Source organism: Chiloscyllium punctatum, chromosome X (assembly GCF_047496795.1).
Source record: "Chiloscyllium punctatum isolate Juve2018m chromosome X, sChiPun1.3, whole genome shotgun sequence".
Lineage (NCBI taxonomy): Eukaryota > Metazoa > Chordata > Chondrichthyes > Orectolobiformes > Hemiscylliidae > Chiloscyllium > Chiloscyllium punctatum.
In genome coordinates, this window is record NC_092791.1 from 23,119,111 (window position 1) to 23,142,454 (window position 23,344).

A 23,344-nucleotide genomic window follows, 5' to 3' on the forward strand; every position below is an offset into this window, starting at 1 on the left:
CTGTGGAAACCTGTGCAAACTCCACTCAGGCAGTCACCCGAGGCTGGAATCGAACCAGAGTCCTGGTACTGTGCAGCAACAGTGCTAACCATTGAGCCACCATGCTGCCATTGACACCTCAGCAAGATTGCACCTTTCTTGGTGGCAACTACAAGCATCCCTGAGGAAAATCCTACCCAAAATGAAAAGTTTTTTTAGAAGGGGTTTGTACTTTATTCATTCATGTTGCAAGTTCCTTTCACAATAATTGCTTCTTACTCTCCTGAACTTGGGTGACACGAGGAAAGCTTTCATATGCACGTTACATATGTATGTTAATATGGGAAACTTGAAAAATATTATAAATGTGTTTAGATCATTGAACACACCTTTGATCCTCAAGTGTGGAAATCATTGAAATAGGATTGTGAGCAAATTCACAAAGCCTTTTGAAAGGAACCTAATTTCTGCGAAAATGCAAAAGCCTTTGCAATACCCTTTCCTGGAAGTGCTTCACTGTTGTACACAACAGTTTCTACTTAGCTGTAACCAGTAATAGCTAATCTAAGCTCTCTCCACCAATGCTACCAAACCTGCTGCTAGTATCTTCAATGTTTCTATTCTTATTTTAGAAGGACTCCATGTCCGCATTTGTTCAACATTTGGCGGGTTCCCATTTATGTGAGCAACAACTGATTTTCTAGATTACAGCTTACAAACTTTGGTAAATTATTTGTTACTTATGCGTGTCACGTTGAAGAATTCTAGTTGTGACTTACCTTGCTACCAATAATCAGTTTGCACAGAATTGTGGGTGAATTAAGGAAGGTTAGACAGTAGAACTTGGTAACTTAAAAGCTCTGAAGAAGGGTCACCGGACTTGAAAGGTTAACTCTCTTTTCATGCCACAGATTCTGCCAGACCTGCTGAGTTTCTTCAATTTCTGTTTTTGTGTGTTGCAAATCTCCAGCATCTGCAGTTCTTTGTCTTTGTTTGACTTATGAATACTTAGCCCTGATGTGTCCATTTTATATTTGTAGGAGATCGTGAGGACTGCAGATGCTAGAGAAGTCAGAGTCGATAAAGTGTGGCACTGGTTAAAGCACAGTAGGTCAGGCAGGATCTGAGGAGCAAGAGAGTCGACAATTCAGCGTAACACTTGATGATGGGTTACGCACGAATCGTCGACTCTCTTGCTGCTCAGACCCTGCCTGACCTGCTGTGCTTTATCCAGTTCCATTTTCTATTTTATGCGATGGAAAAACATTTGTTTTTTAATTGAGAGAACCAAAGGAAAGAAGTATACATACACGATCACAACATCTAATAGGGTTTTGCAAATAAGAACAGGGGTATGACATTCGCCCTTGAGCTTGTTCCGTATTCATTAAGATCATGCCTCATCCTTGCCCCAATTCCAAGAATGATATTCCCTCATATTGTATGAGGTCACTAAAAGCTAGTGCACAGCTTCAAAAAGAAATTAAAAAGCTAAATGAAATGTCAGAGTTTTTATTTCAACAGTGCTGGAATACAAAAGGGTGAGAGTTGTGCTTCAGTTATACAGTTTTGGTCAGATCCCATCTGGAGTGCTGTGTTCAGTGTTGGTAGCGTATCTCAGGGGGGATATATTGGTTTTGGAGAGGATACAGTATAGATTCTCCAAAACTATACTGCAACTTGCTGGATGACACAAAAATAAGTGGAAAGGCAAGTGAAGGGGATCACAAGAAGAGTCTACAGAGGGATATAGACCAGTTAAGTCATACCCTTTGGCAGAAAGAATCTAAAATTTGAATTTGGTTTCAACAGAGAAAGCTGTAGCATTCAGGGATTTTGGGATCCACATGCATGAATCACAGAAAGCTAGTATTTAAGTTCAGCAGGTAATCGAGAAGGCAAATGAAATGTTCACTTTTTTTTTTCTTCTGAAAAGGAACCAAGTATAAATGGAGAGTGGTTTTGCTCAAACTATGCAAGGTACAAGTCAGATCACATCTGGAATATTGTGAATAGTTTTGGTCCCCCTTATTTAAGGAGAGAAATGCTGACATCGGATGCAGTCCGGAGAAGGTTTATTAGGCTGATACCAAGAGTGGAGGGCAAGGTTGAGTAGGTTGGGCTTTTATTCTTGGGGATTTAAAAGAAGGAGAGGCAACCTGATAGAAGCATATAAAATTCTTAAGGGGCTTGACAGGGTGAAGAAGGAATTGTTACTTCCCCCTGTGGGAAAGTGCAGGACCAGAGGCAAAATCTCAGAGTGAGGGGTCGCTCAGTTAGGACAGAGATAAGGAATTTAATTCTGAGAGGGTAGTGAATCTGTAGAATTCTTTACTGTTGAGGGTTGTAGCAACTGGGTTGTTAAGTCTATTTGAGACTGAGATAAACAGTTTTAAATCAGTAAGGGAATCGAGGGTTTTAGGGAAAAGGCAGGAAATTGGAGTTGAGGATTATCGGATCAACCATGATCTAATTTAATGGCAGAGCCGACTCAATGGGCCAAATGGCTAAAGTCTACCTCGGCATCTTAAGGTAAGTTGCATAAATCTGGCTTTTATTCCATGGGAAAATGATAGCTTGAGATACAGAGAAACTATATACTCTGATGTGTCAATCAGAACAAGAGGGGCACACTGTTGAAATTGGGCCTACTTTATTTAAGAGTGAAAGCAGGAAGCTCCTTTCACAAAAGGTTGCAGAAATCAGGAACTGACTCTCCCAAAAGACTGAGAACTGGATCAGTTGAAATTTTGAGGAATTTGAGATATTCAATTTTTGCTCATAATCTGAGGTACTAATAAACTATGACCTAACTGAATGGCAAAACAGGTTAATTGAGCTAAATGGCCAGTTCCTTTTTCAGTGTTTATGCAACACCACAGAACAGGTAGTGTGTTGTTTGCCCTGGTTGCTAGGTGGATGCTTCTAATTCTAATATATGGGTGTGTTATTTTAGCATTGTCTCTAAACAGCTGGGGAATTTTGATAACAGGATAAAGGTCTCTGACAAAAGTTCATTTCTGTTTGCTATATTTGAAAAGGGCGGTGACTGTTGAAAATGTACATCAGAGCATTCTTTGTAGACGTCACAGAGCAAGTTTTGAGAGGTACTGATATTTCACGAAATCATGATTATCAGTCAATTGGCCAAGCCAAGCTCTTTCACAAGACTCTGATTTTGGGAAAGAGACCGCAATCATTGAGTTTCCACGCCACAGCATAGTATTGTATTTTGAAATGAAATGGTTGGTCATGGATTCTCTCTTTTCTCTAGCCAACTTGAACTTCTCCTCTTCCTTCCCTATGGAATTCTGTGTTATTAGGATTTCAAGCTAGGAAACTCTTTTTAGGAAAATATTTGTCGTGATGGTAGGTGGAAGTGCCTCGTAAGATATAAAATTTCCATTTGAAATGGATTTTAATCTTTATGCTACCGCCATGTAGTGGACAGCAGAAATTACTTCGAAAGTAAATAGGCTGTCTGTTCTTGACGTTGCCAGAGTATGCTAGGAAAAGACTAGTTGAATGAAAGTGTGGTTGAGTAAGCCTATGACGCTAGTAAATTGTAATCCAAGCATAACCTTTTAGTGGTAACACTAATTAGGAATGTTCAATTGTTAGATGATTTTATTACGTAATACTGACTAGAAAGGCCGTTTGGATGTTCATGTTTGGATCAGATTGGATTTGTCTGTCTGTCTCTACACAACCTTTATTTTAAGAGCTGTCAAAGCCCTGGAGTTTGTGGAAAATGTGCAATAACCGTGTATTACAAATGCCAGTATCTTTGCTTGTAGTTCAAAGGGAGGATCAAAATTCTAAAGCACAAAGCAATGAATAATCAAACATTTATGACCAGAATGATGAGTCCATACAATGCTTTTCCTTGGGCACAAAGGGATGCAATATCCTTGTTGGCAATGTGACAGTAGTCTTAAGTGCAAGTATTTGAGGCAGGCCAAACAGGAACTAAAGTGCATAGCTATAATATGAAATTTGAAACACATCCAGAATCTGTTCTGAAGTGTTTACAGCATGCAGAGTTGCCATACTGAACATTCATAGAACTGCTCAGAATGACTTTTTTTTTCTGGAGCTAACAGAAATATAGACAACAGCATCTTCAGAAAACTAAGTTTGGTTGTGCAGATTTTGGCAATAAATAAGCCCTTTGAATTTAATCCTTTTGTATTTAGTGTTTTTTTTAATTCTTGATATTTGTCCATGCTCATCCCACAAGATATTTCCATTAGAGGCTTCGTTTTGCTGTAAAGTTGGTGGAAGGCTGTGTACGTTCAATAACTTGTCATCCTCGTTGCGTTATTTGATTGGATAACGTTTGGTATAAATTATGAGAACTACTCTTTTTTTTCTGTCTATTTTCTGTTAACTCTAAATATGCAGTAGTTCAAACCTGTGTAGAAAATTGAGAGTTCAGCCCCATGATATTATTCAGTGTGGTGGGGGGGGAGAGGGAACAAAAATTGTTTTTTTTTTTGTTACTAAAATTATTTGAACCATCTTTGGTCATTCATACAAAAAAATTCCCAAAACCACCACCTTTCAAAGTCTATTTTTTTTCCCTCCCCCCTACAAGAGACTCCAGATCTTTGGTTTGGCTAGTTTTTCAGGAAGCCTGTTCCATTATCCTTTTCATGAAGATTAATTTCTTGGGATCAATTCTAAATGTTTTTTTTCCTATTGGTTTGCTATTTAATTTGAAATTTATTTTCTTATTGTGTGTAGCACTCTGATCAGATCCCTTTTTTTCAGACACAAAAACTCAAGTTTCCACAGTCTTCTCCTATAACTTACTGAATATATGATGCAGCATGCATGTTTTCTGCATACTTGTTGGCTGTGACAGTAGAAAGTTTTGTTTCCTGACTCTGCAGTCTTACTTCAAAGTTAAAAATCACACAAGACCAGGTTATAGTCCAATAGGTTTATTTGGAAGTACAAGCTTTCAGAGTGCTGCTCCTTCAGGTAGCTAGTGGAGCACAATCATAGAGCACAGAATTTATGGTAAAAGATCAAAGTATCATACAACTGATGCGATATATTAAACAAACCTAGACTGCTGTTAAGTCTTTAATCTCTTAGAATGGGGATGTAGATTTTGATTGATAAATATGTAAATCCCAGAGCTTCTTTCAAATCACAAGCCTGAGATAACTTAACGCTTTATTTTCAAAAAGAATTGACAGCTCAGGTCAGAGAATGCATTAAAGGTGTACGGTGAGAGTCTGTCTGTATATCAACCTTCAGTCAGACTGGTTCTATTTCCAAACTAGGAATTTATAGAATGTCAATGGACTGACTGCCTACAGATTGTGTGCTTTTTGAACAAAATAGAATGTATCTGTAAATGTAAATTGTCCCCATAGACTTACTTATGCCTGTGAGAGGGTGTGCACATGGGGGTGTGTGTATGTGTGTGTGCTTGTGTGTGTATAGTGTACCCTACACTACACACTCATACACAGGCTCTGTCTTGCTCTCACGTGCACACACACATGTGCCCTCTCGCACTCTGTCACACTCATGCACACACTTTATCAAGAACGCCCAAACGCGCGCACACACACACACACACACACACACACACACACACACACACACACACACACACACACACACACACACACTCTTGATCTCTCTCTGATTCAGACGGACTCTAACCGCACATCTTTAATTTATTCTCTTAGCTGAGATGTCACCTTTCTTTTATAAAACCTTAAGTTATCTCTGGATTGTGACTTGAAAGAAGCTCTGGGATTTGCATATTAATCAATCAAAACCTACATTGCCATTCTAAGTAATTAAAGACTTAATAGCAATTTAGGTTTGTTCAATACATTGCATCACTTGTATGAGATTTTGATCTTTTACTGTAAGTTCTGTGTCCTATGATCCTGTTCCACTAGCTACCTGATGAAGGAGCAGCGCTCTGAAAGCTTGTTCTTCCAAATAAACTTGTTGGACTTTAACCTGGTTGTGATTTTTAACTTTGTCCATCCCAGTCCAACACTACACGTGTCTTATTTCAAAGCAGTGTTGCTGGAGACCTGTAACTGTGGTTGTTTTGTACATTTTCTTGGGGGTTAAACAGCTTTTGTTGAATAAGTCTCCATCTGGTGCAGGGGTTAACATTTCATACAGTGAATTGTTTGATTATCAGGTATGTTTTGAATAATTCGTGCATTTGAAAAGTGGCTGCCACCACAAGGTGGAGCAATAAGGGCGTAAGCACAGGAACGCTGCGTTGTACAATGTCACGACTGAGTGACCGAACAGCGTGCTGTTAATGTTTTGTGTTAAAAAGGTAAAAACAATGACTGCAGATGCTGGAAACCTGATTCTGGATTAGTGGTGCTGGAAGAGCACAGCAGTTCAGGCAGCATCCAAGGAGCTTTGAAATCGACGTTTCGGGCAAAAGCCCTTCATCAACTTCACAACACATTCCACCCTGACCTTAAATTTACCTGGACCATCTCTGACACCTCCCTCCCCTTCCTGGACCTCTCCATCTCCATTAATGACGACCGACTTGACACTGACATTTTTTACAAACCCACCGACTCCCACAGCTACCTGGATTACACCTCTTCCCATCCTAGCTCTTGCAAAAGTGCCATCCCGTATTCCCAATTCTTCCGCCTCCACCGTATCTGCTCCCAGGAGGACCAGTTCCACCACAGAACAGACGAGATGGCCTCCTTCTTTAGAGACCACAATTTCCCTTCCCACTTGGTTAAAGATGCCCTCCAACGCATCTCGTCCACATCCCGCACCTCCGCCCTCAGACCCCACCCCTCCAACCGTAACAAGGACAGAACGCCCCTGGTGCTCACCTTCCACCTGACCAACCTTCCCATAAACCAAATCATCTGCCGACATTTCTGCCACCTCCAAACAGACCCCACCACCAGGAATATATTTCCCTCCCCAGCCCTTTCCGCCTTCTGCAAAGACCGTTCCCTCCGTGACTACCTGGTCAGGTCCACGCCCCCCTACAACCACCCATCCTGGCACTTTCCCCTACCACCACAGGAACTGTAAACCCTGCGCCCACACCTCCTCCCTCACCTCTATCCAAGGCCCTAAAGGAGCCTTCTGCATCCATCAAACTTTTACTTGCACAACCACTAATATCATTTATTGTATCCTTTGCTACGATGCAGTCTCCTCTACATTGGGGAGACTAGGCGCCTCCTAGCAGAGCGCTTTAGGGAACATCTCCGGGACACCCGCACCAATCAACCACACCGCCCCGTGGCCCAAAATTTCAACTCCCCCTCCCACTCTGCCGAGGACATGGAGGTCCTGGGCCTCCTTCACCGTCGCTCCCTCACCACCAGACGCCTGGAGGAAGAACGCCTCATCTTCTACCTCGGAACACTTCAACCCCAGGGCATCAATATGGACTTCAACAGTTTCCTCATTTCCCCTTCCCCCACCCTAGTTCCAAAGTTCCAGCTCAGCACTGTCCCCATGACTTGTCCTACCTGCTTATCTCCTTTTCCACCTATCCACTCCACCCTCCCCTCCTTGACCTATCACCTTCATCCCCTCCCCCACTCACCCATTGTACTCTAAGCTACTCTCTCCCCACCCCCACCCCCACCCCCATCCCCATCCCCATCCCCATCCCCCTCCCCCTGTAGCTTATCTCTCCATGCTTCAGGCTCACTGCCTTTATTCCTGATGAAGGGCTTTTGCCCGAAACGTCGATTTCGAAGCTCCTTGGATGCTGGTTGAACAGCACCACTAATCCAGAATGTTTTGTGTTAGTCAAGCATGAGTGTGATGCAACCTATATGCATTTTCTTTTCGGCAATGTGGTAGGACTCATCCTGTTAGTAATAAATTGAATTTGAAATAACCAAATTGTACCGATCATTGGCTAAACTTTGGTAATTGCTTTTAAAAACTTTATTCTGAAATAAAGGTGGGACAGTCTGCACGTACACTGGCGCTGACGTAACTGCGCACAGAGCATGATGACCTCAGTGTTTTCGTAGATAAATACTGAAGCTTGCTACGCTGCGTGCGTGTGTAATGGCAGTTTTATCCGCCTTTTTGCCGTTTTGATTAATTATTCCCTTTTACAATTTCTGCATGTGAAATCGTCTTGGTTGAGTTCTTGGGGATCTTTCTATTCCACGCAGAATAACAACGAACACAGTAGAAGTTGTGGCGGCGTGTGGTTTCGGAATTTTGTGAAGTTAGTCTAGAGAAAGGTTACACTTTACAGTTGTTACAAATGTAAATTATGGGTATGAATAATACGCACCTCTTCTAAAATGCCTACCTTTACTAGGAATCGTTATTTTTACATTTCTATCTTTTACTTTCTGATTGGCATCCAGAGAACAACTGAGTGTTTTTCATCTTGTTAAAAGTTTTCCCTCTCTTGTGTAGCAAGTTAGCGCATTTTGGCTAACAGTAAGGACTGTAAGTTTCAGCACATAATACATTACTTTGCAACAGAGCATAGAATTTAAAAATTATTTCAAGGAAGTTATCTGGACCATGTCAAAATTGCATTCAGTAGTGAACTCTTCCTAAGCAATTTCCTGCAGACTTCAAATAGCCAGATAATGTTTTTCAGAAGAGAAATGTGCCTTCAGGGTCAACTATTTGACAAATGGAGTGGAAAAACTTGCATATGGGTCCAATGTTATGTAACCATGAATATGTGCGTTCATATTTATACCCTGCAGAGGATCAGATTCATATAGAGTTTCATAGTTTCTGTTTGTACATAATCCAGTAATTTTCAAACTTATATTATCAAATATTTGTCCATCACCTTTTTAAAGGAACAAATGACTGTAGCATTGAATGAATGGCAGTATTTTGCACACATTAATTACTCTCTTAAACTGAAATACTTAAAATTATTCAGAGACTAGACAAGTAAAACAAACCTTCATAACTTTGAGTCCCGAGTCCTGAATGCACGTCTCTGCAAAACAACCGCTCGGCAGCCGACATGCATTCAATTAAATTGTACACATTATCCAACTGTTGTTAATATCATTGAGTTATGCAAGGTTAAAGTAACCTTTTGTCATGCTGAAATCGAAATTTCTTTTGAGGTGCATCCAGAAGATATTTACTCTTCAATGGTGTCTGTATACTTTTGGGGGTCATCAGAACCAAACCTTTTTGATTTTTCATATTTAACACTTGCTTCACCCAATTCCCAAATTTTTACTAATTCAAGCATATGTATTTACTGGCATGGGTTTTTTTGTTTCTGTTTTGAAATCTTTTTGATACACTTTTTTTTGTGGATTACTTTCAGTGATGTTGCTCTTCCCTCAATAGTTGTCTGACCACATTACATGCTAAGAGTAAATAAAGAGATGAGTTATTCCTTGGAGATACAAACAGTTAGATTTTTAGAAAATATTTCATACATTTTTGCTTTCAATATATTTGAAGATGAGTAATTGTTTTTCTGTCCTTCATTTGTTTGCTGTTGCTAAAGCTAATTTTGAATGCAGCTATTCTGTTGTTCATTCTATGTAGACTTGTATTTAAGATGAATGCACATATTTTGTGAAAACCCAAATGTCCATCTGCAAAGAGGATGCTGTGCCTCCTAATTTAAATTGCATTTTCAAATTTTTTCAATAGTTCAACAAATCTGGCCCATTTCTGAAACCATACTTTGTGTTACAGTGCACGTCAAATGAAAATTAATAGAATCTTGGAAAACTTTGAGTTTTTTTTGTATTTTTGTGACTCCTTGCTTTATGTCTTCATTTTCTTAGTTTTGAATGTCTGAATTACATGGGTCATGGATTTTGGTACATGGTGCGTTTTTATGGAGTAACTAAATGCATAAACATGCCCTCACAAAATAATTTTCATATTCTAAAGAAAGATGTCCCATATAGCTCAGCTGCTTCATAGTTAATACTTCAGATTTGCATTCATGTGTATAAATGTTACTGACTTTATACTATTGTGCATAAAGTCTAAGTCCACCCAGGCAGGAGCCAAAACATGATGCAGGACGATGCACATAGTATGGAACTTGTATCAACTTTTCACTCTCCTCGTTTTGCTCTTTGCTTTGTTTTCCTTTCCTAGATTGTGTCCATTTTCAACACTTAGTCAGTCATTAGAAAATATTGCAATTTGTTCTTAATATATTGATCACCAGATGAAGTTGAATGTAAAGGGTAATAATTGGGGGAGGCAATGAACTGTTAATCCAGAGACCCAGGTAATGTTCTGGGAACCTGGGTTCAAATCCCATCATGGCAGATCGTGGAATTAAAATTCAGTAAAAATCTGGGATTAAGAGTCTAATGTTGACTATGCATCCACTTTTTGTTGTGGAAAACCTATCCGTGATTAGAGGTTTATATCATGAGTGGCACGGATAGGGTAAATAGGCAAGGTCATTTCCCTGGGGTGGGGTAGTCCAGAACTAGAGGGCATAGATTTAGGGTGAGAGGGGAACGATATTAAAAAAGACTTAAGGGACAACCTTTTCACGCAGAGGGTGGTGCGTGTATGGAATAAGCTGCCAGTAGAAGTGGAGGCTGGTACAATTACAAGATTTTAAGACTCATCTGGATGTGTATGTGAACAGGAAGGATTTAGAGGGATATGGGCCAAATGCTGATAAATGGGACTAGATTAATTTAGGATATCTGGTTGACATGGATGAATTGAACTGAAGGGTGCACTTCCATGCTGTACATCTCTGACTCAATGTCCTTTAGGGAAGGAGACAGCTGCCCTTCTCTGGTCTGGCCTGCATGTGATTCCAGACCTCCAACAATGTGGTTGATTCTTAACTGCCCTCTGGGCAATAAATGCTGGCCTAGCCAGTGATGCCCTCATTTCGTGAATGAATGAAAAACATTCCAGCTGAGAGGATGTTCTGCACAGTTATCTGAAAAGGTTTTATGTACAGCATAGAATGCAAGCATTACCTTGCTAATCTCATTACTCACGTTGGGGCTAAATGTAAGTCTACCTGGTGTCCTAAGCACAATTTTTGTTTCTTCTTTTTTTGCTCAACGGATGAGAGAAAAATAAATTTGCCCTCCTTTTATTTTCAGTATTTTTTGGATGACACTGATGCATACTATTCTTAAATGGTACACATCAGTCCATTCATCCATCTGTCAGTCCAGAAGCACACAAGCAAGCAAAATAAAAAATAGTAGGAGTAGGCTGTTCAACCTCTTGAGCATGCTCTGTCATTCAATAAGATTATGGCTGCTCTGATTGTTGAATCAACTCCAGTTTCCTGCCATGCCTCCATACCTGAACTCTTTTGTCACCAGCCATATGTCTAACTAGGCCTTGAATATGTGCAATGACCCAGCTTTCCAGCTTGCTGAGGAAGAGAATTTCAAACACTAAATGACCCCCGCAGGAGAAATTCCTACTGATTTCAATCCTAAATGGGAGCCCTGCTCTGTTTAAATTGTCTCTCACCATGCCCTCCACCCCCTCTTCAAAAATGCTGTTCTATAATAAATAATGTGAATGTTAAATGTGTTTTTAGAAGTTGTTAAAGGGACTGTGCATAGAATGTTTTTAAAGAAAAAAGCATTTTAATTCAAAACAGCCCAATGTATCAGCATTCCTGAAACCTATCTGACACTTCTTGAGTAAGGCTTTGCACCTTCAATGTAATGATTGCCTGCCCTTATTCATTTTGTACTTTGGAATTTTTCTGTTTTCTTCATGTGTCTGAAGACATTGAAGCGCAATCAGAAGTATGTGAACCATTTCATTGTCTGTATTCATTTGAGTTCATGGAATGGAACTGTTTCTCCTCAACCCTATGATAACTGCATAATGCCATTACAATTCCTCAATTTTCACACTGCTCAGTTATTGTAATCGATGGGAGCAACTTGTGATTGAAGGTCTATAATCTATTCTTGCTATTTGGGAACTTGGGTGTAGAAGTAAATTGTTTTTTGGTATTTAGTTCTGTGAATGTGACTTGTATTTTATGAAGGTCAGCAACTCTTTGTAGCAGTGGTCAAAACTGCCTTTCCAAGAAATCGTCTGACTTAAATGATTGGACAAGCTATCTGGTGAGATTCCAGCAGTATTTACTAAAGTTGATGGAGGCATTGATCAGTCAGGACGGGTCCTGAGTTTTGGGGTAAGCTTGTCGATTGGATACAAAATTAGCTTTATGGTAGGAGACCGAAGTTGGTGATAGAGGGTTGCTTTTTGGACTGGAGGCCTGTGACCTGCGGTGTTCCATATGGATAGGTACTGGGTCCACTTTTGTTTGTTATTTATATAAACAATTTGCATAGAATATAGGTGGCATGGTTAGTAAGTTTGTGGATGACACCAAAGTGAAAAAGATTATCTAAGACTGCAAGGAGGTCTTGATCAATTGAGTTAATGGGCTGAGGAATGGCGGATCGAATTTAATTTGGATAAATGTGAGGTATTACATTTTGGTAAACACAAGGACAGGACTTGTACCATTAATGGTAGGGCCCTAGGTAGTTTTGTACAACAGAGAGACCTAGGGGTTCAGGTACATAATTCTTGAAGTTTGCATCACACGGTGGACAGGGTGGTTAAGGTGTTTAGCACGCTTGCCTTCATTGCTCAGACCTTTGAGTATAGGATTTGGGACATCATGTGTTGAGGGTGTGCAGGACATTGATGAAGCTTCTTCTGGAGTACTGTGTCCAGTTCTAGTTGCCCTGTTATGGGAGGGATATTATTAACCTGGAGAGGGTTCAGAAAAAATTTACCAGAATGTTGCTGAGAATGGAGGTTTTGAGTTATAAAAATAGGCTGGGACGTTTTCCACTGGCATATAGGAGGTTGTGGGGTTACCTTATAGAGGTATATAAAATCATGAGGGGCATAGATAAGGTGAATAAAAAGGTCTTTTCCCTAAAGTGGGGGAGTTCAAAACTAGGGGGTGCATTTTTAAGATGAGAAGAAAAAATTTAAAAAGGACTTGAGGGACAACTTTTTTTAATAGTGGTTCGTGCGTGTAATGAAATGTCAGAGAAAGTGATAGATGCAGGTACTGCAACAACATTTAAAAGACATTTGGGTAAGTACATGAATAGGAAAGGTTTGGAAGGAGATGGGCCAAATGCAGGCAGGTGGTATAGTTTGGGAACATGATCGGCGTGGACTAGTTGGAACAAAAAGCCTGTTTTCTGGCTTTATTCTGATTTAATATCTATGACCCAGCATAACAGATGGAGAGAGACCACAAACAAATCCAGTTAAGAGAGAAGAATCTATACCAGCAGAAGGGCAGTATCTACCCATCAGAACTGGAAAGGAGTCTAAGTCTTTGCTGTTTTCATCCAAGTAAACAAGACTGAGAAAAGCCCTGGGTTTTTTTTACTCTTGGAGTTCAGTGAGTTAGCTTGTGTCTGTTTGTCAAGAGTTGAGAGATCGCCAGCATCTGCAGTCCTCACTTTCTCCTTGTCTCCTGAGACATACAGACACAGTAACAGAGCAAATCGCATCTGGTGAATGTACCAAAATTCACTAAAAGTAAATGACATTAAACCCGTCAGTTGAATAAGGAGTTAAAGCATGAAGATAGGTATGATACTTCACCAGGGTTGAGTATCTGTCTGGAAAGGATATTGTTCGGAAAAATGATTGGATCTTTCTTTTTGACATGTTATGACCAGATTTTTTCAAATCGTCAGAGTTTTTATTTCTGTGTAATATTCAGTGTAATATATTTTGTTTTATTTTGTTAAAACTATATTGGCAGCCTGTTGTGAATTTGTTCAATGACTGACCACCATGGTAACCAAATTGCAAGCATAAAACTTAAGGTCTATCAAGCCAGTTTTACTCTGGGATTACCATCAACTGGGATAATAACCAACTTTAATCTGTGGAAGGGGTGGGGGGAGGGAGGAAGAATAGAATTTGTAACTCCAAATGGCATTCCATTCAGCCTTGGAAAAGGTAGCTTCTGGCTAGATTGTGGTTCTTGGCACACTGTCTATTTAGTTCCGCACCTACCCTCCTCGCTTACAGTGCATATCAAGATTTTGGTATAGTACTATCTAGTTAGAGTTTACGTCCTCTCAGCAAAGCCTTGTAAGGAATTTCTATGCTTAAAGAGGAAGATAGCTGGACAAGGAAAAATAAACCGGTAGCTCCAAGCTAAACTATACACCCAATGAACCCATGATCTTAAGTAATGATTAGTAATGTTCAAAAAAAGTTCTTTTGCAAAATGTTCACATTAACTAGCATGCTCTGTACTTTGCATCACTGTAAAGTACCTTTTCCATGTATTTGTCCAATGACTGTGCTAAAACTTCATTTTCTAGTGCAGGCTACAGGATTATTATATTCAAAGATCATGACCTTCATCTTAAGGGCCAGTGTGTTCCCTCATTATACTGAGGATGACTATACAATGTGTTCTATTCAAACTTAAAGCTGTCGATTTAGATTTTACATTAAGATATGCACATTTAATTTCTGTTCTGTTAGAACGGTGTTTGTATTTTGTTCTTCTGTGAAGCTGAAAGTGTGTCATATGCCACATGAAAAAAAAAGCACCCATCAAAAATCTGAGTCACATGAGCAGTACTTTTTTTTTAATCAATGAAGTAGAGAATTTTCCCCATGACAACTTGATGCTTGGAAGTTATGAGGCTGTAAAAACAAAAAAAAACTGCTCACTTATTTTCAGTTTTTCTTGACTGAAATGTGGCCGATTTTAATTTAAGATTTAACATGAGGCTTTCCTTTGAGTAGTTTAAAACAAAAAGGAGCTGTTGTTGGGCATTTGCTGTGATGAGTTGCATTCTCCACTTCAGTGGAGCTTCACTTACCACTCAGAATAATTTGTTGAATATGTTTACTGAGGCGAATGTATGCTCAAAGATTTTGAGAAGTACCAGCAGTACCTGAAAGTTATCCAGGCATGACTGCTGATGTGGTCTGTAGTAACCAGTGATCTGCCCAGTTAAGACAGGCCGTCACACCAGAGTTTGAAGCTCAAACAATGCACCAGAAGGAACTTAAAAAGAAGCTGTCGCCTTTTGCCAAGCTCAGCATTTAATATGCGTGCTCCTCCAGTACTGGCAAACCTGCACCAATATTTCACAGACCATAAGATATCGTAGCAGAAATTAGGCCATTTGGCCCATCGAGTCTGTTCCACCATTCAATCCTGGCTGATAGGTTTTTCAACCCCATTTTCCCGCTTTCTCCACGTAAACTTTGATCCCCATGGCAATCAAAAGCTTATCTATCTCTGTTTTAAATATACTCAATGACCTGGCCTCCAAAGCCTTCTGTAGCAATAAATTCCACAGATTCACCACTCTCTGGCTAAAGAAGTTTCTTCTCATCTCCGTTCTAAAAAGTCTTCCTTTTACTCTAAGGCTGTGCTCTCAGATACTATTCTTTCCTGCAAATGGAAACAGCTTCCCAACATTCACTCTCTCCAGACCATTCAGTATTCTGAAAGTTTTAATCAGATTCCACCCCCCCTCCCCTTCTAAATTCCATCGAGTATAGTCCCAGAGTCCTCGACTGTTCCTCATTTGTTAAGCCTTTTGCTCCTGCCATCATTCTTGTGAACCTCCTCTGGACCCACTCCAGGGCCAGTACATCTTTCCTGAAGTATGAGGCCCAAAATAACTCCAAACGTGGTCTTACCGGAGCCTTTTAAAGCCTCAGAAGTACATCCCTGCTTTTATATTCTAGTCCTCTTAAGATGAATGACAATGGCATTCTCATTGCATTAGAATCATTTGTAGAGTTGAGAAGCGTACTTAAAATTCCTTTTACTCTGGAAGCTTTCATTAATTCATAGAATATCCTTCTTTATATTTACTTACTTTGATTATTTTTAGAGCAAAGTAAAAGTTCTTTTACAGCATGCATGAAATAATTGTTAGATTTGAAAGAAAACAATTATCTTTAAACTTGATTGAATCCAGAGCAGTCCACATAAGTGTGGTTTACTGATTGTGATAGCTTCTCTCACTGTTTTAACTGTGTCTATTGGAATGTTAGAATTACAGTGAGTGTGTGTGTGTGTGTGTATGTGTATATAAAACTTTTAATTCTGTAAATTTTCCAAAACAGATCCCACTGGAGTCATGTTTGACACTCGATTCAAAGCAGTGATGGCCCAGGGAGGATCTAATGACAACATAAAGGAAAAGGTAGCAATATTTCCGACATATATCCTATTGTATTTAGTGAACAAGTCAATGACAATGAATTGTGCTCTTTGATTCCGTAGTTTTAGAATTTCCAATTATGTTGCCAAACACTGGTAGTTGATGACATTAGATTATTTGTTTTTGGACTATAATTGAGAAATCTACCCATCATTTTGAACAGATTTCCTAATCTTATTGAAAGTAATTTGATGGTTGTTTTCCCTCGTAGCTACTAAGGTTTAAAAACAAATTCATTATTTCACCATGTTATATTGGTTTTCTTTGGCTATAAATTTGTATAATATTTTAAAATATGCAGTAGTTTTCACTGAATATTTGTTGCTTTCAACTTGCCAGCTCTGGATAATATGAACTTGAATCCAGTCCATTTAATAATTTGGCTCATCACAATTATTTGAGCCAATGTTACACTGAAAGAAATGTCATTTATGTGGTGATTGAATGCAATGCTCATTTTAAAAGGCCTATAGTAGTTTATCTAGTAGGCTCTCTTAAATAAACTAATGTGGGTGAGTGCTTATTTTTTTTCTCCCAAAGATGGGCACACTTGTACATCAGTAAGAAATTAATAGCAATAGGTTTTGTGGAACATTGCTGTCTGCAAACCTAGCAATGCATCCTGATGCAACAACGTGAAAACCTATAACTATCTAACTTTATGTACTTGAGTAGGAGTTATATAATACACTGTCACTTTTTCCTTTAGTGTAATAGTTCAAATTGGATTAGCCGTGCTAAATTGCCCATAGTTTGGGGATGTGTAGGTGAGGTGGATTAGCCATGGGAGGCACAGGGTTGCGGGTGGGAGGAGTGAGTCTGGGTGAGATGTTCTTTGGAGAGTCAATGTGGACTTGTGCCAAATGGCCTATTTCCACACTGTAGGAATTCTTATCTTTAGTTACTAATGTTACAAGGTTTAAGGGAAAAACCTTTTGCAAATGAAGTATCCTACACATCCTCAAGATATCCAAAAGTACTTGCCAGTGTAAATGTTACCTATTGTGGTAGTTATTTATGTTTTGAAGCAACGATTTCCTAAAGAAGTGACTTTTTCTCAACCATGTCTTTTCTTGAGTACTTAAACATTGTATATAGCAAGTGGCAGTGGTTCTGCTCCCTTTGCCATTCATCAACAATATCAGCATTCCTCAGTATGGAAATAAGCTTGTGAAATTTGTTGGAAACCCTTTGTTGAACTCTTAATGTTGGTGTAAAGATCACACACACACACACACACACACACACACACACACACACACACACACACACACACACACACACACACACACACACACACACACACACACACACACACACACACACACACAGTCCATCCAACAGTACTTAGGGATTTAGAACTATTTTCTCATCATGTCTTACAATTAATTGGAAAGAAGGGAATGAGGAGAGACAAGAAAAACTAGACACCTCCTTCCAACCCCCCCCACCTTTTAGCTGGGTAATTCATTGAAGGTGGCAGAACAAGGTGATTATGCTGTTCAACATATGGGATCCTTTATTTTGCATATACATAAGACTTGTAGGGCATCTTCCATAAAGGGGCATGATGAACTGTGTCTGTACATAAATCAAACTGAATTAGAGTCATAGAGGTGTACCGCATGGAAGCAGACCCTTTGGTCCAGCCTGTCCATGCTGACCAGACATCCCAAAACAATATGGTCCCACCTGCCAGCACCCGGCCCATATCCCTCCAAATCCTTCCTATTCACATACCCATCCTTTTAAATGTTGCAATTGTACCAGCATCCACCACTTCCTCTGGCAGCTCATTCCATACACGTACCACCCTCTGTGTGAAAAAGTTGCCCCTTAGATCTCTTTTATATCTTTTAAAAATGGGGCAGCACGTTGGCTCAGTGGTTAGCACTGTTGCCTCACAGCACCAGGGTCCCAGCCTCGGGTGACTGTCTGTGTGGAGTTTGCACATTCTCCCCATGTCTGCGTGGGTTTCCTCTGGGTCCTCCGGTTTCTTCCCTCATTCCAAAGATGTGCAGGTCAGGTGAATTGGCCATGCTGAATTGCCCACCGTGTTAGGTGCATTATTCAGAGGGAAATAGGTCTGGGTGGGTTATTCTTCGCAGGGTTGGTGTGGACTGGTTGGGCCGAAGGCCCTGTTTCCACACTATAGGGAATATAACCTAAAAAAAATCTTTCCCCTCTCTCCCTAAACCTTTCTTGCCCTCTAGTTCTGGACTCCCCGACCCCAGGGAAAAGACTTTGTCTATTTATCCTATCCATGTCACTCCTCAACCTCCGCTCCAGGGAAAACAGCCCCAGCCTGTTCAGCCTCTCCCTATAGCTCAAATCCTCCAACCCTGGCAACATCCTTGTAAATCTTTTCTGAACCCTTTCATGTTTCATAACATCTTTCCAATAGGAAAGAGACCAGAATTGCACGCAATATTCCAACAGTGGCCTAACCAATGTCCTGTACAGCCGCAACATGGCCTCCCAAATCCTGCACTCAACACTCTGACCAATAAAAGAAAGCATACCAAACGCCTTACCATTAAGTGTATAAGTCCAGCTAAGATTTGCTTTCCCAAAATGCAGCACCTCACATTTATCTGAATTAAACTCCATCTGCCACTTCTCAGCCCATTGGCCCATCTCGTCAAGATCCTGTTGTAATCTGAGGTGACAATCTTCACTGTCCACTACACCTCCAATTTTTGTGTCATCTGCAAACTTACTAACTATATCTCTTGTGCTCACATCCAAATCATTTATATAAATGACAGAAAGTAGTGGACCCAGCACCGATCCTTGTGGCATTCCACTGGTCGCAGGCCTCCAGTCTGAAAAATAACCCTCCACCACCACCCTCTGCCTTCTACCTTTGAGCCAGTTCTGTATCCAAATGGCTAGTTCTCCCTGTATTCCATGATATCTAACCATGCTAACCAGTCTCCCATGGGGAACCTTGTCGAACGCCTTACTGAAGTCCATATAGATCACTTCTACCGTTCTGCCCTCAGTCATCTTCTTTGTTACTTCTTCAAAAAACTCAATCAAGTTTGTGAGACATGACTTCCCACGCACAAAACCATGTTGACTATCACAAATCAATCCTTGCCTTTCCAAATACATGTACTTCCTGTCCCTCAAGATTTCCTCCAACAACTTGCCCACCACCGATGTCAACCTCACTGGTCTGTAGTTCCCTGGCTTGTCCTTACCACCCTTAAACAGTGGCACCACGTTAGACAACCTCCAGTCTTCCAACACCTCACCTGTGGGTATTGATGATACAAATATCTCAGCAAGAGGCACAGCAATCACTTCTGTAGCTTCTCACAGAATTCTGGGGATTTATCCACCTTTATGCGTTTCAAGACATGAAGCACTTCCTCCTCTGTAATCTGGACATTTTGCAAGATGTCACCATCTATTTCCCTACAGTCTATATCTTCCATATCCTTTTCCACAGTAAATACTGATGCAAAATACTCGTTTAGTATCTCCCCCATTTTCTGCCGCCTTGCTGATCTTTGAGGGGCCCTATTCTCTCCCTCGTTACCCTTTTGTCCTTAATATATTTATAAAAACCCTTTGGATTCTCCTTAATTCTATTTGCCAAAGTTATCTCGTGTCCCCTTTTTTGCCCTCCTGATTTCCCTCTTAAGTATACTCCTACTGCCTTTATACTCTAAGGATTCATTCGATCTATCCTGTCTATACTTGCATATGCTTATTTCTTTTTCTTAACCAAACCCTGAATTTCTTTGGTCATCCAGCATTCCCTATACCTACCAGCCTTTCCTTTCACCCGAGCAGGAATATTCTTTCTCTGGATTATCGTTATCTCATTCCTGAAGGCTTCCCGTTTTCCAGCCGTCCCTTTTACTTGCAAACATCTGCCCCCAGTCAATTTTTGAAAGTTCTTGCCTAATACTGTCAAAATTGGCCTTGCTCCAATTTAGAACTTCAACTTTTAGATCTGGTCTATCTTTTCCATCACTATTTTAAGTCTATTGGAATTATGGTCACTGGCCCCAAAGTGCTCCCCCACTGACACCTCAGTCACCTGCCCTGCCTTATTTCCCAAGAGTAAGTCAAGTTTTGCACCTTCTCTAGTAGGTACATCCACATACTGAATCAGGAAGTTGTCTTGTACACACTTAACAAATTCCTCTCCATCTAAACCCTTAATATTATGGCAGTCTCAGTCTATGTTTGGAAAGTTAAAATCCCCTACCATAACCACCCTATTATTCTTACAGATAGCTGAGATCTCCTTACAAGTTTGTTTCTCAATTTCCCTCTGACTATTTGGGGGTCTATAATACAATCCCAATAAGGTGATCATCCCTTTTCTTATTTCTCAGTTCCTTGATGAATTCAGTAATTTATTCTTTTGAATTAAACAGGTTCAGATCAGACTTCCTTTGATAAGTTGTCATTAACAACTCCAGAAAGGATTGTTTTATATCACTGCCTTTAAGCTTTGAATGCTGATTTCCTTCTACTTTTCAGTTGGAAATTAATTTCAAAATTAACTTCGGCATAAATTTCAGTAAAGCCTGATTGCATTCTTGCACCTACTCACGTAATCCCAATCAGTATTTTTCTTTTTTTTTGTGCTCATGACAGCAAAGATCCTTCATTGTTCAAAGTACAAGCTTCTCAACATTACTCTGAATTTGTAGCAGATTACCATACCACGTTATAAAAATTCTTTGTGCACTCACTGCATGCCCATGGAACAAAACCACTTTTTGTACCAGAAGTGTAATACGCTTTCCGATATTAAGACATAATATTGCTGCAAACTAACTTTATATTCCAATGGTGATTGCATTATTTCACATCCTCTCCCACACACACCCAAAAAAGACTTCATTGAAAGATTTCCAGACAACCCAGTGAGTTTATAACTCTCTGCATTAACCCTGCAATTAGATTTTAAATTGATCATTTTGAAGCAAATTTTCTCATTAATTGTTTTCTTTTACTTGAAAATGTGACTGGGGATCCCTTTTACTGATTATTAAAACTTTGTAATTGACCTGACTTGGTAATCTTAAGAAAGCAGTGGAACTAAGGAGATTGTTTTTGATGCCACAGTTTTAGTATGGAGCTCAGAATTACTGGGGATGAAATTCACCTTAGTCAGCAACACAGAACTGAATGAAAAAGAAAATCCGATGCTGTTTTATGAAACTGTAGTGCTGAGGCAAAATTTGTCCAAATGTCCTGTCAGATTTTTTTTCTTTTATTCACTCGTGGGACATGGGCATTTATTGTCTGCCCCTAGTTGCCCTTGAGAAGGTGGTGGTGGTGATCTGCCTTTTTGGTCGACCTATTGCAGCAGTTCAATGCCAATAGGGAGGGAATTCCAGAATTTTTGCCCAGCAACAGTGAAGGAACAGCAATATATTTCCAAGTCTGGATAATGAGTGGCTCAAAGGGTGCTTACAGGTGGTGGTGTTTCCATGTATCTGCTGTCACTGACCTTGTCCTTCCTTGATGGAAGTGGCCATGGATTTGAAAGGTGCTGTCTAAGGAGCTTTGGTGAATTTCTGCAGTGCCTACTGCTCCAATTGAGCACTGGTGATAGAGGGAGTGGATGTTTGTGGACATGGTGCTAATTCAGCTGTCTCCCTTGTCCTGGATGGTGTTAAGCTTCTTGAGTGTTGGAGGTACACTCACCCAGGCAAGTATTCCATCACACTCCTGATTTATGCCTTGCAGATGGTGGACAGACATTGGAGAGTCAGGAGGTGGGTTCCACAGTATTCCGAGTTCTGACCTGCTCTTGTAACTGCTGTTTGTGTGGTGAGTCCAGTTGAGTTTCTGGTCAGTGGTAACCCCCAAGATATTGATAGTGGGGATTCAGTGATGATAACACCATTGAATGTCATGGGGCAGTAGTGCAATTCCATCTTATTGGAGATGGTCATATGGTCACGGCCTGGCATTTGTGTGGTGTGAATGTTACTTGCCAGCCCAAGTCTGGATGTTGTCTAGGTCTTGCTGCATTTGAGCATGCACTGCTTCAGTATCTGAGGGGTCAGCTCATTCTTGGTGGGCTGAAGGACCTGTTCCTGTGCTGTACTGTTCTTTGCTCAATGTTCAGCGCCAAAGCAAAATCATCGAACATCCCCATTTCTAACCTTCTGATGGAGGGAAGGTCATTGATGAAGCAACTGGAGATGAGTGGGCTAGTTGAATGTGGCCTTGATGTCAAGAGCTGTCACTCACTTCTCCTCTGGAATTTAGTTCTTTTGTCCGTGTTTGAACCAAGGCTGGAATGAGGTCAGGAGTTGAGTGGCCCTGTCAGAACCCAAACTGGGTGTCACCGAGCAGGTTATTGCTGAGCAGGTGTTGCTTCTTAACACTGTTGACAACACCTTCCGTCACTTTACCGATGATGGAGTGTAGAATGATGGGGTGGAAATTGGCTGGGTTAGATTTGTCCTGCTTTTTACCTACAGGACATACCTGGGCAATTTTCCACATTGCTGGGTAGATACCAGTGTTGTATCTGTACTGGAACAACTTGGCTGGGGGAATGGCAGAATCTGGAGCACAAGTCTTCAGAATTATTGCCAGAATGTTGTCAGGCCCCATAGCCTTTATATATCACATAGTGTGAATCAAGTTGGCTGAAGACTGGTATCTGTAATGCTGGGGACTACTGGACGAGGATGAGATGAATCATCCACTTAGCGCTTCTGGCTGCAGATTGTTGTGAATGCCTCAGTCTTGTCTTTTGCACTAATGTGTTGGTTTCTTCCATCATTGAGGGGAGGGATATTTGTGGAGTCGCTGCCTCCAGTGAGTTGTTTAATTGCCCTCCACCATTCACAACTGCATGTGGCAGGACTGCAAAGCTTAGATCTGAGCCATTGGCTGTCGGATTGCTTAACTGTATCTATCACATGATGCTTATGCTGTGTGACATCAAGTAGTCCTGTTTGGTAGTTTCACCAGGTTGACACCTCATTTTCAGGTATGTCTGGTGCTGCTCCTGGTGTGCGCTCTTAAACTCTCTGCTGAAACAGCATTAATCCCCTGGCTTGATGGTAATGGTTGTGTGGGGAATATGCCAGGCCAGGAAATTGCAGATTGTGCTGGAGTACAGTGTGCAGCTCTTGATGGCCCACAGCATCTCCTGGATGCCCAGCCCA

At 40.5% G+C, this 23,344-nt stretch overlaps 1 protein-coding gene across 7 annotated transcripts in view; it reads left to right on the top strand.

Annotated features, from left to right (window-relative positions):
- LOC140471208 (spermatogenesis-associated serine-rich protein 2-like) overlaps positions 1–23,344 on the top strand; it is a 142,806-nt gene that overhangs the window by 37,138 nt on the left and 82,324 nt on the right. For 5 of the 7 annotated variants that reach the window (XM_072567124.1, XM_072567123.1, XM_072567122.1 and 2 more), the window contains exon 3: positions 16,087–16,166. In XM_072567124.1, the coding sequence (XP_072423225.1) occupies positions 16,087–16,166 (80 nt within the window). Of the gene's footprint in view, positions 1–8,101; positions 8,223–16,086; positions 16,167–23,344 lie in introns of those variants that run through there. The other 2 variants (XM_072567126.1, XM_072567125.1) reach the window with 2 other exon arrangements.